The sequence below is a fragment of the Schistocerca americana genome, chromosome 1, assembly GCF_021461395.2.
Source record: "Schistocerca americana isolate TAMUIC-IGC-003095 chromosome 1, iqSchAmer2.1, whole genome shotgun sequence".
NCBI classification, from domain to species: Eukaryota; Metazoa; Arthropoda; class Insecta; order Orthoptera; family Acrididae; genus Schistocerca; species Schistocerca americana.
The window spans coordinates 266,592,269-266,607,252 of NC_060119.1; the positions used below are offsets into that span (position 1 = coordinate 266,592,269).

At 36.2% G+C, this 14,984-nt stretch overlaps 1 protein-coding gene across 1 annotated transcript in view; it reads right to left on the minus strand.

Annotated features, from left to right (window-relative positions):
• The window catches only part of LOC124581692 (translation initiation factor IF-2, mitochondrial), an 83,039-nt gene extending 68,263 nt beyond the window's left edge, over window positions 1-14,776 (minus strand). The window contains exons 1-8 of the mRNA XM_047131291.1: window positions 14,704-14,776; window positions 13,711-13,876; window positions 13,523-13,631; window positions 10,548-10,731; window positions 3,980-4,140; window positions 2,271-2,447; window positions 2,125-2,174; window positions 1,307-1,521 (exon numbers count right to left, since the gene is read on the minus strand). Of these exons, the coding sequence (XP_046987247.1) occupies window positions 1,307-1,521; window positions 2,125-2,174; window positions 2,271-2,447; window positions 3,980-4,140; window positions 10,548-10,731; window positions 13,523-13,631; window positions 13,711-13,876; window positions 14,704-14,741 (1,100 nt within the window). The 5' untranslated portion in view covers window positions 14,742-14,776. The remainder of the gene's footprint in view (window positions 1-1,306; window positions 1,522-2,124; window positions 2,175-2,270; window positions 2,448-3,979; window positions 4,141-10,547; window positions 10,732-13,522; window positions 13,632-13,710; window positions 13,877-14,703) is intronic.
• Window positions 14,777-14,984: the final 208 nt, after the last annotated feature.

A 14,984-nucleotide genomic window follows, 5' to 3' on the forward strand; every position in this document is an offset into this window, starting at 1 on the left:
ATGCGTCAGGCGCTCCATCCGTATTTATACGGGTACCCTTCCTTTTTCACGCGCTTCGTCTGGTTTGAATCGATTGCTTATTTTGCTTTGATCTGATAAGTGCCGTTTTCTTTGTTATAGGTGTTTACGTCACTCTAAGCTGAAAATGCATTACTGTACTGCGTCATGCATTGTTTGTCGCATTCTGATAGTTCGTGTTTACGGCCTGTCGCAGCTCGCGGCATGGCTTGCTTTTGTGCGCGCTACCGCCGCTTACAATAATAAAAAAGAGAGGAATTGTCTCATAACCGAAACAACGGCAAGAGACTGCTATTTGTTGTTACTTACACTGCTGCTTTCTTTGATAATGATCAACAAGAACCAAATAATAGACTGCGTATGATAGAACATAGTTCTGAACGAGAGTTAGTCGAAAATTTTTCTCCGTTTGAAAATCTTTGCGGCCGCTTCTTTAATACATCAAATTCTGCCTGTGTCACTATTAGGCATAAGAATAATACGAATATAATCATGAAACGATACGTATATTCTTCCGCGTTTGCTGTTGTCTCACTCTAGTTTCGTAGTTTATTAGGCAGACAGGATTTAAATGAGATAGCAGCAAACACGAAAGAATACATGGCAAAATGTTTATATTCGTATTATTCTTATAGTGAAGAGAATACCACATGTGATTCACATTTCATCAGGTTCCTATTAGCAACCACCTCTTCTCACAGGTAGGAAAAAATTCAGAACGGAGAGTTGGCCATATTGACAAACATCCCAAACAGTCTTGCCAGTCGGATTTTCGTATTACATTGAAATTCTGCTACATTCGAAGATGAACAATACGGAATTTGTATTTACTTCGTTGAATAATGTATGAAAATGCAGTGGTCGAAACTCGGGGCGGAGAAAAAAAGCTCGTCTTCCACCTTTCTTTTTTTAAAAAAAAATTTATTTACTGACGCAGAGGTTTTGGCGCCAGTATTTATCTTTGTGCCTACAAAGCATGCCTGTGTAGCGCTACATATATTCGACGGCAGAAGTTAGCTGTGGCGGCACCTACCAACATTTTTCAGAACTTCCGCTTGCTTTGCACTCGATTCTAAGCTGCAGGCGGTTTTTTTGGATTACAAAAACCGGAAAAAAAGTGCGGCTTAGATTCAAGTAAATACGGTAGGTCTACATAAATGTTTACAATAATACTAAAGCAGTTTTATAGCAGATCAGCATTTAAGCTCAGTTAAGTCTCCTCGTGAACTAAAAATGGAACACAGAAAGTTTAAAACAACTTGTAATAAGAACTTAGAAATATACAAACCCTCTCAGCATATCAGTTTTAGACTCAATAACAACACCCTCTATCATCCCTTTAGGATCTCCTTTTAAATCCATCAACTCAGCCTGTAGAACTATTGCTTCTGCTAGGACATCCAAGTTTGTTCCATGGAGGGCTGATATTGGAACCACTTGAACATCTCCACCTTCATCTTCTACTTGTATTCCGTGTTGCAGCAACATTCTTTTTGAGCGTTCCTAAATCGAATAAATCACTTTCACACTCCTGAAGGCCAATAATGCACAAAATAAATGATTCATTATTTTCTGTTTCTCCAGATTAAAGTTTCAGACTACATTTTTACAATAGGACAGTAGAAACAAACTTTTGTACAGTATGAGCAAATAGAAAGGAAGTTCAAATACTGCTTTTAGACTACAAATATCAATAAAACAGCAGTTTATTCGTAGACTCTCTGAATAACTGTCCACAAAGCAAACTTCATAACACATTTTTTTCTATAAACCATTAAAAATTAGAGTACTACAAACTTGCATGCTATACAATATAAGCTTATGTGCTGGTCACAGGATAAACAAATTCTGTAATAATAAATCATGGTAAAATCCTTATTTCAGTGTTAATGCTGCACAATTAGAGCTGCTACTTTGTGTTCACCCATGTAGGTAAGAATGACAAATCACATCTGCCATGAACAATGTCATGTGAATGCTTGTGACAGCACTGCAAAGTATCAAGAGTAACTGCTACTGACATAAGTCAATTGAATGTTTCAAATTACTATAGTAAGAATAGCCTTTACCACTCAAATAAACCAGAGAAAGTTAATGTTTACCTACTATGTCAGCTTCAGGTTTGTCAATCTTGTTAATGGCAACAATTATGGGTACTGTGAGAAAGAAAAACAAAATGATAAGTTATGAGACACAGACATTTATCCACCATCATTATAATAATCTTTTAAATTTTCTACCAAGACATTTACCGTTAGCCTCCTTTGCCATACGAATTGATTCAACAGTCTGCTCCATCACACCATCGTCGGCTGCCACAACCAGTACCACTATATCAGTAACTTCCGCTCCTCTTGCCCGCATCGCAGAAAAAGCAGCATGCCCTGGTGTGTCAAGGAATGTAATGGTGTCTCCACTTGGCAGTGTCACTAAATTGGAAAAGTAAGGGTGCAAATTGAGCAACAACGCCATAACACCTGGGAAACAAATTTACTACTCATCTTAAGGAACTAATAATTCTGAAAGCTAGAATAGCTCCACACTCTTTTAAAAGCATCTATTGGCAGCACTAAACATGTCACCTCCTGAAGGTAAGTACTGGCTAGAAATTTTGTCTCTGTTTTATAATGCAATCTAAATTCTGTCATGATTCAACCCTCATGCAAAACATTAGATTTTGATATTTGGATAGATATCCTAAACAGAGGCTGTAAGAAAGGAGAGATGGACTACCATAATCAGGGTAATGTCTACTAACACAGTGTGGTTTTGAAATTCCAAGTTGTGATCTGTTTCACCTCACTCATCATTAAAGAACATTTTATTTATGGCCCCCCACTCCCACCTGGTTTACTGTACTAATTATCAGTCTATAATTATAGCTATTAAGTAACATTTTACAGTATTTCACTGTAACAGACACCTAGACAAATTTAAGTCATATTAAGAATGTACTGGAATGATCACTTACTGATTCCAAATTGCTAGCAGTATTAATGAGGTATAAAAATTACCATACATTGTAAACAATAATGGTACTACAAATAATGTATTTGTTTAAAAACATATATAAAAGAAAATAATACAAAATGTTAACTAAAATGATATGTACTGCTGTTTAATCTTAGAATGTATCTAACCAACTTTTTCCATTTTATGCATGACAGCAGTGTCATATACAGCCCAATATTTGTAATATAGGCCCTCAGCTACATAATTTAATTTATCATCTTGTAAGTTGAAATCTGAAGATGCTAGTGCTGGTTGTATGGAACACACAAAAATACAAAAAAGGTTATGTGCAACTTGCAGCTGCTCTACAACTTCACAATTTTAATTTCAACTAAATTCTTGATTTATTCTATGTTACTCTTCTAAACACTTTTTGAAGACAGATAAGTATTTGCATATTCCTCAGTTTTTATTCTGTTTCATTGTTTTTAATTGCATGCCTCTCGATTCAAAGCTCTAGCAAAATTTTAAATTTTCTGTTAGTTGCCTGCATCCATACACACACTCCTAGCGCGCTCTCTCTCTCTCTCTCCCTCCTCCACACACACACACACACACACACACACACACACACACACACACACACACAAAGTGAGGATAGAGAAGAAAATTTCCAGCATTCATGTTATCAGTTTAGGGAAACACAAAATGCAAAATCTGGATGGGTGGGGGAGGATTTGAACCCCACTTCTTCTTTCAAACAGAAGTCCAGTGATATACAATGAATGATATGTTTTCAGAAAATAGCATTCAAGTAATAATGCTTGGTCTTCCGATCCCATGAAATTGCACCAAATTCATGTCAGAAAGGGTTACAATATTGCCAAATGTGCAATAATGAATGCAGATGCATCAAGCAGTTACAGAAATAATACAGATAATATTAAACAAAAATTAAAATAACAAAAAGCGGTTACAAATGTAAACAGCTATTAAGGATACAAAATACCTGAAAAGGCTCCAATATGTTGTGTGATGCCTCCGAATTCAGACTCAACTACTGACGTATGACGCAAGGCATCCAGCAATGTTGTTTTACCATGGTCAACATGACCCATTACAGTCACTACAGGTGGTCGTTTCACTAAAACTGATGGGTCTGGTGGAGGACTGTGAAATTAACAGACACATCAGATTACAGAGTCTCCTGAAAGATAAATACATATTTACATACTTGTACTTTTTCATTAAAGCAAAACACACACACACAAAACAAATATTAAACATACACCACAATACCAACAGACGATGAAGAATAAACGTATGCTAACAGTTGATAACACTACACACTGAAAACACACACATTCAATACATAGTGAAAATTGGAAGTCAAGTGCTCAAGTAAATGTGGTCAAAAAAACATCAAAAATCGCCTATTTTGGGCATGGGAACCGAGAAATACATCTCCATGACAACACACATGGATTAACAACTTTGGAAATGGCAAGTAACACCAAATAATAATTTAACCTCAAGAAACTTTCATTGCAGAAGTTGTTCCCAACCCGAAAAACAAGAGAATAAGAAAAGAAGATGTAGTAATAGTAACATACTTGTAACTAATATATAACACTTTTATATACATAAAACAAATATGAAACAGGTCGCTGAAGACGCTTCACAAATAAAAGAAGTGACAGACACACAACAAAAAAGAAATGCCTTTCATTTAGTTGTAAATACGGACTATAACATTATGAAAACAGATTAGTCAGACTCCTTTGTAAATATCTTCAATGAGATTCCTTATTACAGAAATAAAGTCTAAAATCAACAAACTCAGAAAGTGTGTGTGACATCTCTCCATCTACAGCAGTAATAAAAATGGAATTTTTTGTAGCTGCAAGGCGTTGATTACTTCTGTTACACAAGTTTTGAGACAGAATTTTTTGTATCACATTAATGAGAACAGTAAACAGAAAAGAGGGAGTGTATACACTGGCAATGACTTTATGAGAATCCAATAACAGTACATGTAACAACTGCTTCCAGAATTTGCACATATTTTGTCTTGAGAAGGCCTACTGCATTACTTGCAGCCATAATGTCGTCAGGTATCTTCATCAATGAGGCTTATGAGGACATCAACTAATGTTTTTATAGTTTTTCCTGCCTCGCATCAGCATTATTTCAGATATTTACTTGTAAGTCCTGTCAGACGGAGTTAAGTAGAAAAAACATTTTCCACACAGGTGTCAAGTATCACCTTCTTCTCTGTCATCATTAACAGTATTATGTCGACAGAAGAGTCCCAGTATAGTGCTCTTTATTTGTGGACAAGTCCACAACATTTGGCTCATCCACCAACACAGCATTATTCACAACCTCTACTTAGTCCACCTTCTTTGAAAATGAGTGACAGTGTTCCAAATGCGGGAGAATGGGCGAGATATCTGATGGCTCTTATGCAGGGTTGCCATATGTCCCAGAAAACCTTGATTGTCCAGATTTGAGTGGTGTAAATAATATCCCAACTGGCTGAGCAGAAGTCCCAGAGTTTTAAAAAATAATCCCTTTACATAGATGGCAAGGAAATACAGTTTAAACACCTCCCCAATCTCTTCAAACTACAATCAATTATAATTGTCGAGACTCATATATTATCAATTGCATTATCGATACTTTCTATATGTTTCTGGTGCTACCTCTTTCCATTCCATTGGAATATTGAAAAGAATCTTGTTCAATGTTCTATATTTTAAGAAGAGCCTGTAGGAATCCATCACATTCAGTCTGATATTCTGGTAAATGATCATTGTTATCAATATCTAACATTTTTAAGGCCATGTCAACAAAATGGGAAACAGCATTTAGAGATGAACACACCAGAGAATTTCCTTCAATGAAACAGATCAAAGTGAACACGACACAGAATTCCTTTTCTATACATCCATCCCCCACGACAAACTGTTGAAATACCTCGACCCTGTACATTCATCACAAAGGTACAATAGGTATAATAAAATCTAAATTGTAATTTATCACAAAGTATTTCACATTAAAACTATGCCAAATATATTTGTATCACTTATTTCATCAAAAGTGCATCATATTTAATTGCTAATATCCTTCTGTCCCAGTGGACAGTGGAAGAGAATTAGAGCAACCCTATCCTTATTTGATTTCAAGCTGACATGTTTAGCACACATAAGGGACAGACATTCTGCACTCAGCCACCACTGTAATGTTGTCTTTCCCGTGTGGTCTGTTTCCTGACAGACAAATTCTCATTAATGAAACCACTTTATAAAATGGGTGAAAGGGATAATGTAGACAATTACCAGCAAATTTCTTCCCTACCAGTGTTTTTGAATGTGTCAAGAAAATTGGCAAAAGCATTTGATTGTGTGGAATGCAATAGTTCTGCATACGTTGCAACATCATGGCATTAGGAAAATACTCAATAATGACTCACTTCTTAGCTGGAAAGTAGGAGGCAGAAGGCGAACAGCCAGTCAACAAATAGAGTAATGATTTGGAGCTGACTTGGACGATGTAAAGCGGGGGATGTTACATAGTTCTGTTCTGAGTTTGTTATTTTTATATACCAGGTGTAGAAGTATCAAACCAGAATTTCCCTATAGATGGTGCAAGCCATCAGTGTACGGCTCGTGAGACCGCATCTGCAGCGCCATCTGCTTCCTGTAACAGCTGATGACAAATGTCAACACACAGTAACCCAAGTTCCATATATCGGTATCTGTTACAAACCCATAAACATGTCAAGTTTAGTGCCTACAGACTATGATTTGTGGGCTGCATAGGTTTTCTGTTATCATTTGACGAAAACTGCAACAGAATCATTTCGAATGCTTGTTGAAGTTTTTGGTGAACATTCTCTTGGGAAAACAGTGTTTTGAGTGGTTCAAAAAATTCAAAAGTGTTGATTTTGATGGGGGAAACAATGAGTGTGGGAAACCACCGAAAAAGTTTGAAGAGAACAAATTGCAGGCTTTATTGAATGAAGATGATACTCAAACTCAACAGGAACTCATGGAACAATTGATTGTGATATAGCAAGCCATTTCCCTTTTGTTGAAAGCTAAGGGAAAGCTGCAGAAAGTTGGAAAATGGGTTCTGTATGAACTGAATGAAAGATAGCCAGCAAATCAAAAGACCACTTGGGAAATGCTGCTCGCCAGATGCAAAAGAAAGTTGTTTCTCCATTGAATAGTGGCAGGTGCTGAAAAATGGATATATTTTGAGAATCCTAAGCATAGTAAATCATGGGCATCCACTGCAAGACCAAGCCACTTTGGAAGACAATGCTCTGTGTTTGGGGGCATCAGAAGAGTGTCATCTATTATGAGCTGCTAAAAACCGGTGAAGCCATTAACATTGATCACTACCAACAGCAAATGATCGGTTTAAGTCAAGCATTATGTGAAAAATGACCAGAATATGGATAAAGGCAACACAAAGTCATATTGCTCCATGATAACGCCCCACCAAAAAATCAAAATGGGTCAGGGAAACGATCGAGGTGATCAATTAGGAAACACTAGGTCATGCGGCTTATTCTCCAGACTTGGCTCCATTCGATTATCATCTATTTGCATCACTGTGATACGCTCTCGCTGGACAATGCTTCTATTCATATGAAAATGTACAAAAATGGTTCACTGACTGGTTCACTTCAAAAGAAGAATTTTTTGACGTGGCATTCATAGCCTGCTGCAGAGATGGAAGAAATGTATAAATATCAATGGAGTTATTTTGAATAAAATATTGTTTATCAGTTTCAAACAAAAGATGTCTAATTATTGTAACCAAATTCCAGTTTCATATTTCAACACCTGGTATTTTTCTCCTTGCAGCTGTCACTAGTGTTATTGTGAAAGATGTAGAACGTAATATAAATGATGCAACTAATGTGGTAGTCTGTAAAATCAGCACATGGCTTTCAGAGAACAGTTAACTGAAACAGAATGCAATTCATACTGTATCCAACATGGGACTCCTGTAAAAGCAGAATTTTAGTATCCCGAGGTAGTCTGCCAGTGAAGTTGAACATTTTAAATTCTCACAGTTGAGGATAGACGAAAGACTTTCTTAGAAGTGTGCAAATAATCTAGGACTAAAGGAGACCACTCACTGAATAGCGGAAGCAGTGAGAACTTAACCCTTTTAGTGCCAAATACGATCTGATTGTGATCCAGATTTTCGGCGAAAAATGCCAGTAACGATCTGATCGTGATGCCTTTCTCATTCATTTTTTCCGCACTTGAAGGCAAAGTTGTTAGTATTTCCTAGCGAATGAGAAAGGCATCACGATCAGATCGTTACTGGCATTTTTCGCCGAAAATCTGGATCACGATGACATCGTATTTGGCACTAAAAGGGTTAACAGGCACAAACAAAAGCGAATGAAAACTTGCCATCTTTTCAAATAAATCCTTTGTTGAGCTTGAGAACAAATACACACACCTGCAATTTGGCGAGTGGTCTCCTTTACTCCTCAATTATTTACATTCTGCCAGAACTTTTCTACTACATTTTTCATGGAAGTATCACGTTTACCGAAAGTGAATGCTGCCATCTTCACAACAATGCTCTCCACATTTCCATCACTGAAACGCGAAGGAATGTTTACTTCGCTTACGTTAACTCTTGTATGGTGCTGTATTTTGCACTAACTCTGGGCACTCACTAAGAACATTCTTAGCCCAGAAATGGGTGGTAAGACTCAACTGTGTTGTCAGTTTGCAAATTTTGTGTAGACTGTTGTTCAGGTGTCTCAGAATTCTGTCATGGTGTACACATATTCTATCATAAGATTTGATGTTAACAATGTTGATACATTTAAAAGAAACTGCAACACTGCTCAGTGAATACTATGAAGAAAATCAACCTCAACACTTTCTGAAACATAGTACAGAAACGTTTGCAGCGTGTAACAGGTTTCATTTTCAACAGGGTTCCATCAGAACTGGAAATACAGGGTGATAAACCCCAAGTATTCACATCCAAGTTGAAACGTTCCCTCGTGGCACTAACTACATTGTACAGGAGTTCCTTCCAGTAAATGACAACTTTTCTGTGTAATATCAATATAATAGAGGGAAACATTCCACGTGGGAAAAATTATATATAAAAGCAAAGATGAGGTGACTTACCGAACGAAAGCGCTGGCAGGTCGATAGACACACAAACAAACACAAACATACACACAAAATTCAAGCTTTCGCAACAAACTGTTGCCTCATCAGGAAAGAGGGAAGGAGCGGGGAAGACGAAAGGAAGTGGGTTTTAAGGGAGAGGGTAAGGAGTCATTCCAATCCCGGGAGCGGAAAGACTTACCTTAGGGGGAAAAAAGGACAGGTATACACTCGCACTCACGCACATATCCATCCACACATACAGACACAAGCAGACATATTGAAATATGTCTGCTTGTGTCTGTATGTGTGGATGGATATGTGCGTGAGTGCGAGTGTATACCTGTCCTTTTTTCCCCCTAAGGTAAGTCTTTCCGCTCCCGGGATTGGAATGACTCCTTACCCTCTCCCTTAAAACCCACTTCCTTTCGTCTTCCCCCCTCCTTCCCTCTTTCTTGATGAGGCAACAGTTTGTTGCGAAAGCTTGAATTTTGTGTGTATGTTTGTGTTTGTTTGTGTGTCTATCGACCTGCCAGCGCTTTCGTTCGGTAAGTCACCTCATCTTTGCTTTTATATATAATTTCTGTGTAATATGTTATTTATTTGTATACTCTCACACAATTTTTTTGTTTTCTCTTAGTTCTTTTGTTTACAAACTTTCTAATCAGCTTTCTGTAAAGGGACTTTTTTAATGATTATAAAGTGGTGGATTGCATGGTCCCACATATCTGATAGATAGATAGATAGATACATAAATACACAAATAGGAGTAGCTTAGCTTCATGTACTTGCGAAGCACAATATTTCTCTTTTAGTTTTATAAGGCTGTTGTGTATTCTCTATTGGATTATGGGTGGCAATGGCATGGATCAAAAAGACCAACATTTCTGATGAACATAATGTTATCCATAATCAGGAAATAAGGCTTGCCTCAGGTGCCTAACGGACCAGCCCCACGGATAGTCTCTGTGCTGAGATCGTTGAGGTGCCACTATTCACCAGATGGTCCATTAGGCATATAGGCCTCGGTTGATCCATTTACCAGCATGTGCACACAGTTGCCACATGAAATCAATGTGTCTTAGCTAAATATTCACCACATCCTATCAACATCACAGAATTCATCTCTTAATTTTTTTCTGAAGGCAAAAGATGTTTACAGTTCCAAGTACCATTGACAAGTTAATTACAGGTACAGAAAACTAGTACAAATAGCGAAGGTCAAAGGCCTGCAGAAGAAAATAATACCTGTAGTTAATTGCCTGTATGCGTGTGTCATTACGTTCTCAACGTCACTTTCAATAGATCATAATCATGGCAAACATAAATGTTTAGCAAGTTCCAATAAATAAAAAAAATAGTCTGACAAAGAAATGCTAAATGTTGATATCTATATTACACACAGAGAAAAATTTGTACCTTTTCACTGCATCCTTATTTTTTTCAACAGTTTCCTTAACTTGGCCAGGTGGTGCTATGACTCTGTACTTCATACCACTTTTCCTGACAACTTCTTGAATGACTTGCCAGTTGTCAATAACAGAATGTGGATGCGTATAGTCAACCGAATTGTCCACAAACATCATCACCTCAAAAATGTGATCTTTCAGAACAGAACAACAATGAAAATTAAACCACCCATCAATACAAAAATTATAAAAAATGGAAATTTCTACATTGTGGACATAGTATGTTGCTTCATTAAAGAGTACGTACTCATCTCTAAGTAAATTTAGATTCTAAATGACATTTTAAGGTTATTATATCTTAAATGACCAGTAAGTAAAATCTTTTTTAAACTATTTATTTCATGTAAAGGAAGAAAACATATTCTTTCTATTAACTATTATAAAATTGTTGTTTTTCTGCTGTATTGAGATATATGTAGCCCATAGTTTTCTGTAATTACCAAGTCTCAAATAAATTTACAAAATAAATTGTGACACATTTTCTTTTATATTTCAGAACAATAAATTTATACACACGTAAAGTAATTCAATACTATGTGGATGCACAACAGTGAAGAAAAAAAAAAAAAAAAAGGGTGAGTCCCCAACGAAGGTCTTATCACATACTGTGCTAGAATCTGACTTTGGACGACATCTTCAGATGAAAGACAACTTCCTTCCTAATATTAGTTGTTACCAGTGATGTAATGGTATTGTGGCCTTGTGATGTCCTAATTGGGCAGTGAATGTGAAAGTTGGTGTGTGGGAAGAGGACATTTTGGAGCAGTTGTGTTGCTTGAGAGAATTCTCTTCTGATAAATTTCAATACTACTGGTCAGTTGTTATTTTCAAAAGTTCATTATGTATGTTGGTTGTGTTTTGCTTGTGACGAATGTCGGTGGAGGCGTGTGATGTGCTGAGCACCATAACCTTCCTCCAGAAGTATGGTGTACTGGCAGAATACGTCAAAAGCATGAAATTCCTATGAAAATGATTGAAGAGGTCCATCTCATGACAGTGACAGTTTTCTGTGGACAATTTGTGACATTTGAGTTGTCGAAAAACCTGTCCAAAGTATCTTGACAGGTGACATTCTTTATTCGTGCAACTATTCATTCAGTTACTGATTTATTGGAAATGGAGAGTGTGAGAAGTTTATTTTAAAGGTGTATTACTTTTACTCTTTTATAAAATCAATTTTAATTTGTCTAGTATCAGTTGTAGGAAAATGATTAAGGTTAATGGAAGGGGAGTTTGGTTTTTAGCAGGAGGGAGAGAGATAAGCTGGAGAGATTGTTTGAGCACAAGCAGAGAGGAACAGGTATTTTATTTATCTATAGCCTACTAATTTTTGCGTTCTTTGAATGGTGTTCAATGATATGTGTCTGATTTTCACTAATTACATTTTTTAGGAGAGTATGTTTTTAAGGTTCACTTATTGAATTTTTGGATTCTATTATGAACGTATGCAATGATTTCATTGCAGTGATTTCACTGCAGCTATACTGGTAAACTGAAGTTACTGATACCACATAAACATTCACACCAGAGCATTACTTGGTTTATTTGTAAACATGGTTTCTTTGTAGTTAATAGGTATTATGGAATTCACTTGAGCTACAAATGTAAAGTGTAGATGATGATATTGGTCTTGTCATAAACAGTTTGTTTTGTTTTAGATTTAATTTTTGTAGTTATTGTGGAGTTCATCTTAGCTATATGAATGAAATGAATTTATCAACACCAATTCGTATTTTTCTTCTATGCAGATGTCAATGTTTTGTCATTATAAGCTTTACAGGTTATGTGAACTTATCAGTACCTGCATCAGTTCTTTCTTGTGATTCAGTATAACTATATAGATGTGTTAATTAAAGAAAGTGATACCAATGTTGTTGTGTTTTCTGGAGTATTTATGTAATGTGATGGTCATATCTGGAGGGGGGCTTTTTTGTCTGGCTTGTCCCTTACAAAGAAAATCCCAAATTTCAGTAGGTGTCCTACTAGTCTCCATTGTAGACTGATTGCACTTCCCCAGTATTCTATCAAAAAACTGTAGTCTACCACCTGCTTTACCCACAACTAACCCTATGTGACCATTCCATTTCCTATCCCTACAAAGTGTTACACCCAGATACTTCTATGAGTTCGTCAATTCCAACAGTGACTCATTCATATTATAGTCATAGAACGCTACATTTCTTCATTCTGTGAAGTGCAAAATTTTACATTTCTGAACGCATAGAGCACATTGCTAATCTCTGGAGCATACTGAAATCTTATCAAGATCTGTCTGAATATTTATGCAGCTTCTCTCAGACAGTACTTCATTATAGATAGTTGCAGCATCTACAATAAGTCTGAGCTTCGATTAATATTGCCTGCAAGGTCATTAATGTACAACATAATCAACAAGGGTTCCAACACATTTCCCTGGGAGAGACACAAAGTTCACTTGATACCCCATATGACTGAACTTTTGACAATAAGTGAAGGTGTACTGAGTCAAACGCATTTTGGATGTCAAGAAAAACTGCATCTACATAGTTGCCTTGATCCAAAGCTTTCAGTAGGCCTATGTCATTTGAAAAAAGTGTGCGTTGGGTTTCACATTATTGATGTTTTCAAAATCCATGCTGGTTGTCACTGAGGAGGTCATTCTGTTCAAAATACCTCATTATGTTTGAGTTCAGAACATGTTCTACAGAGCTATGACAACACTGAGATGTTACTGTAGAGACGTTTACAAAACTGCAACATGTGACTGGGTGAGGTAAACAGGTGAAGCTGTCATACCCAGCTCACTGTACTGTCAGAGATCTTATGCCAATTAAAATATAGGTACATTGAACACTGGCGAATAATATTTTAATGCTTTACAAGATTTGTCATATATAGCATCTTTCCCAATATCTCCTTTAACTTTAAAAGGAATATGAAGCTTACCAATGCCTTTTCCTATGGCATTGCCTAGTTCTTCAACTGTCATGTTTTTCCATATTTCTATAGTTGGAGCATTACTTTTTGGGGTGTATTGAATAATCCTTGGCGCTTTCTGTTAAAAATAAAAATATATATCAGACAACAAGTCTATTATATAAGGGAATTTTAATTTGTGTGACAGTAAAACTTACTTTCTCTTCCGCTGATCTTCTCTTTTTTCGAAGCCAGCTTGTAGCATATAATGATCTACATTGATGACACAAGTGAAGATCTGTCACTTTTGTTTGAAAACGGACAATTGTGGGCATACTACTTATATTTTTCCACATGGGCTTGTGAAGAAGTGATCCTCTTATGCTATAAAATAAGTACATAAAATTTTGAGTCTAACATTCTTGGAGATTTACCATTAATCTTTGTATTACATTCACAAATGTTGACAGTATATCATTCCACATACATAAGAAATTTAACCAATGTCAAGGAACGCTTTATCTTAACATGTCTCAAGTAAAGGCACTTTGCTACTATGGAAATCTACTGTGGGTAGGAATTAATTTCTTCATACTAAATACAATTCTGTTTTTGCCTGTAATGTTATACTGTACTGAACATACAAGGGGGAATGAAAAATTTTATACAAAAACAAAAGATAATCTAAATACCACTTGATATCAGGGTGGACTATGGTCACAGTAGATAATTAACAATAAATAAATCAAAAACAAGATGTTCCCACAATGACATAACGGTGTTGGTTCTAGTCTCCTAATATGTCATTCCAAATTAAGTGACTGGAAAGAAAGAAACAAATCCAGTGTTTTGAATTACACGTGAAAAAAAAAAACAAAACAAAAAAAAAAAAATCTCAGTAACTAGCTGGTTCATACAATGAAAACGAAAGTGGTTCTATGTATCTCAACTGCTACTTCCAAATATCCGAACACAAATATATAAAAGTTTGTTAACGATCCTTTCTAGTGGCTCAAATAAGGAAATACAATAGAACCATATATATTACATGTTGAGGACGACTACTACAATAAGCTATACTACCAACGTATATGAACTATTATTTTCCACTATATATTTATATAGCTCTCAACATGAGCTTCGCAAACGATCTAAGAAGCCTTAAAATAAAAATTAAAAAGCCTATAACTTCAGTTTGCAAAATAATTCACCTGATTAAGAAAAATGATTTAACAAATACTGTAGCCATAGCGCGATTGTTGTATACACAAAACCGTAAACATGTCAAACATGTTATGAAAGACACCACAACCTTCCAAAGCTAGTCGTGCCTATAGAGATCACTAGTGATACCGCTTGCTGTAAATATCTTAGTACTACCTTGTAAATCGCTGATCTGTGTAATCGATACAACACAGGTACACTCTCTTACTTTAGGACAATTATAAATACATAGAATAGTACAAGGATAGTCTTGTCCATTTTGTTGGGC